The sequence below is a fragment of the Empidonax traillii genome, unplaced genomic scaffold, assembly GCF_003031625.1.
Source record: "Empidonax traillii isolate 1590-97213 ecotype Southwest subspecies unplaced genomic scaffold, ASM303162v1 scaffold6749:size5721, whole genome shotgun sequence".
NCBI classification, from domain to species: Eukaryota; Metazoa; Chordata; class Aves; order Passeriformes; family Tyrannidae; genus Empidonax; species Empidonax traillii.
Window position 1 is genome coordinate 1 of NW_020961942.1, and position 1,245 is coordinate 1,245.

The window sequence follows — 1,245 nt, forward strand, 5'->3', positions numbered from 1 at the left end:
GGGAGGGGGAGGTGAAGGTGTGGGGGGGGAGGGACTTTTTTGGGGACCCCCCCCCTTGGGTAGGAGGGGGTGGGGCCTGGGCGTGGCCCCTCCCCCCCCAGCGCGAAGGGGGCGGGGCTTGGGAGAAAGGAGAGGGGGCGTGGTCTGGTGGGCGTGGCCCAAAAGGAGCGGGGGCGTGGTCCGAGGGGGCCGAAGGGGGCGGAGCCTGAGAAGGCGGGGCCTGGCGATGGGGCGTGGCCCGGAAGGGGGCGTGGCCTGGCGGGGGCGGGGCCGGCGGCGTTAGGTGCTGAAATACACTGGGGGAGGGGAGAAAAGGGGCGGGGTCAAATCAGGCCCCACCCCTCCTTCCCCCCCTTATTTGCATATCATTAGAACATTAGAATTGCATCCCCACCCTCATTTGCATATCATTAACTCCTTCAGATACAATCCCCACCTCCTCATTTGCATGCAATTAACATTTTACATCCCCGCCCACCTCATTTGCATAACCAAATTTTCATAGTCATGCCCCGCCCCCTCCACCCCCCCTCATTTGCATACAGACCCCAAGACCCCTCCCCGCCTGATTTGCATATAATTAACACGGCCTGATTTGCATATCCCCACCCACCAATCATGTCCCCCACCCTGCTCATCTGTAGGACCCTCCCCCCTCATTTGCATATTGACCTCATTTACATTAACGAACCCTCATTTGCATGCCTGCACCTTAATTTGCATATACTTTTCCCTATTTTGCATGCCCCGGAGCCCTCATTTGCATATCACGTTCCTCATTTGCATATCCTCCTGCCCTCATTTACATGCCCCGCCTCTCATTTTTACCCTCTGCTTATTTTCACCTCCCCCTCATTTGCATAACCCATCCCCTTCTTTGCATACCCACAACCCCCATCCGTAGGCCCCGCCCCTCATCTGCATATCATTTGCATAACACCCACATCCACCAAGACCCCTTATTTGCATAACCCTTCCCTCTCATTTGCATGACCGACCCCGCCCACCCCCGGTTTTCTCGCCCAAATCATCTCCATTGCAAGCCCCGCCCCCTAATTTGCATACAGACACCTCTAGGTTAACGCACACCCTCGTTTGCATAATTTGCATGCCCCGCCCACCCTGATTTGCATGCCCCCGCCCACCCGCTCCCTCCTCACCGATGATGATGATGAGGACGATGGCGCAGATGACCCCCAGGATGATCATCATCTGGGGGCAAAGGGCAAAGGTCACCGGGGGAGG

At 57.5% G+C, this 1,245-nt stretch overlaps 1 protein-coding gene across 1 annotated transcript in view; it reads right to left on the minus strand.

Moving 5' to 3' along the window:
- Positions 1-168: 168 nt before the first annotated feature.
- LOC114073511 (vesicle-associated membrane protein 2) overlaps positions 169-1,245 on the minus strand; it is a gene marked incomplete at its 5' end in the record, with an annotated part of 5,546 nt that continues 4,469 nt past the window's right edge. The window contains 2 exons of the mRNA XM_027911248.1: positions 169-296; positions 1,161-1,212. Coding sequence (XP_027767049.1) covers positions 280-296; positions 1,161-1,212 — 69 coding nt within the window. The remainder of the gene's footprint in view (positions 297-1,160; positions 1,213-1,245) is intronic.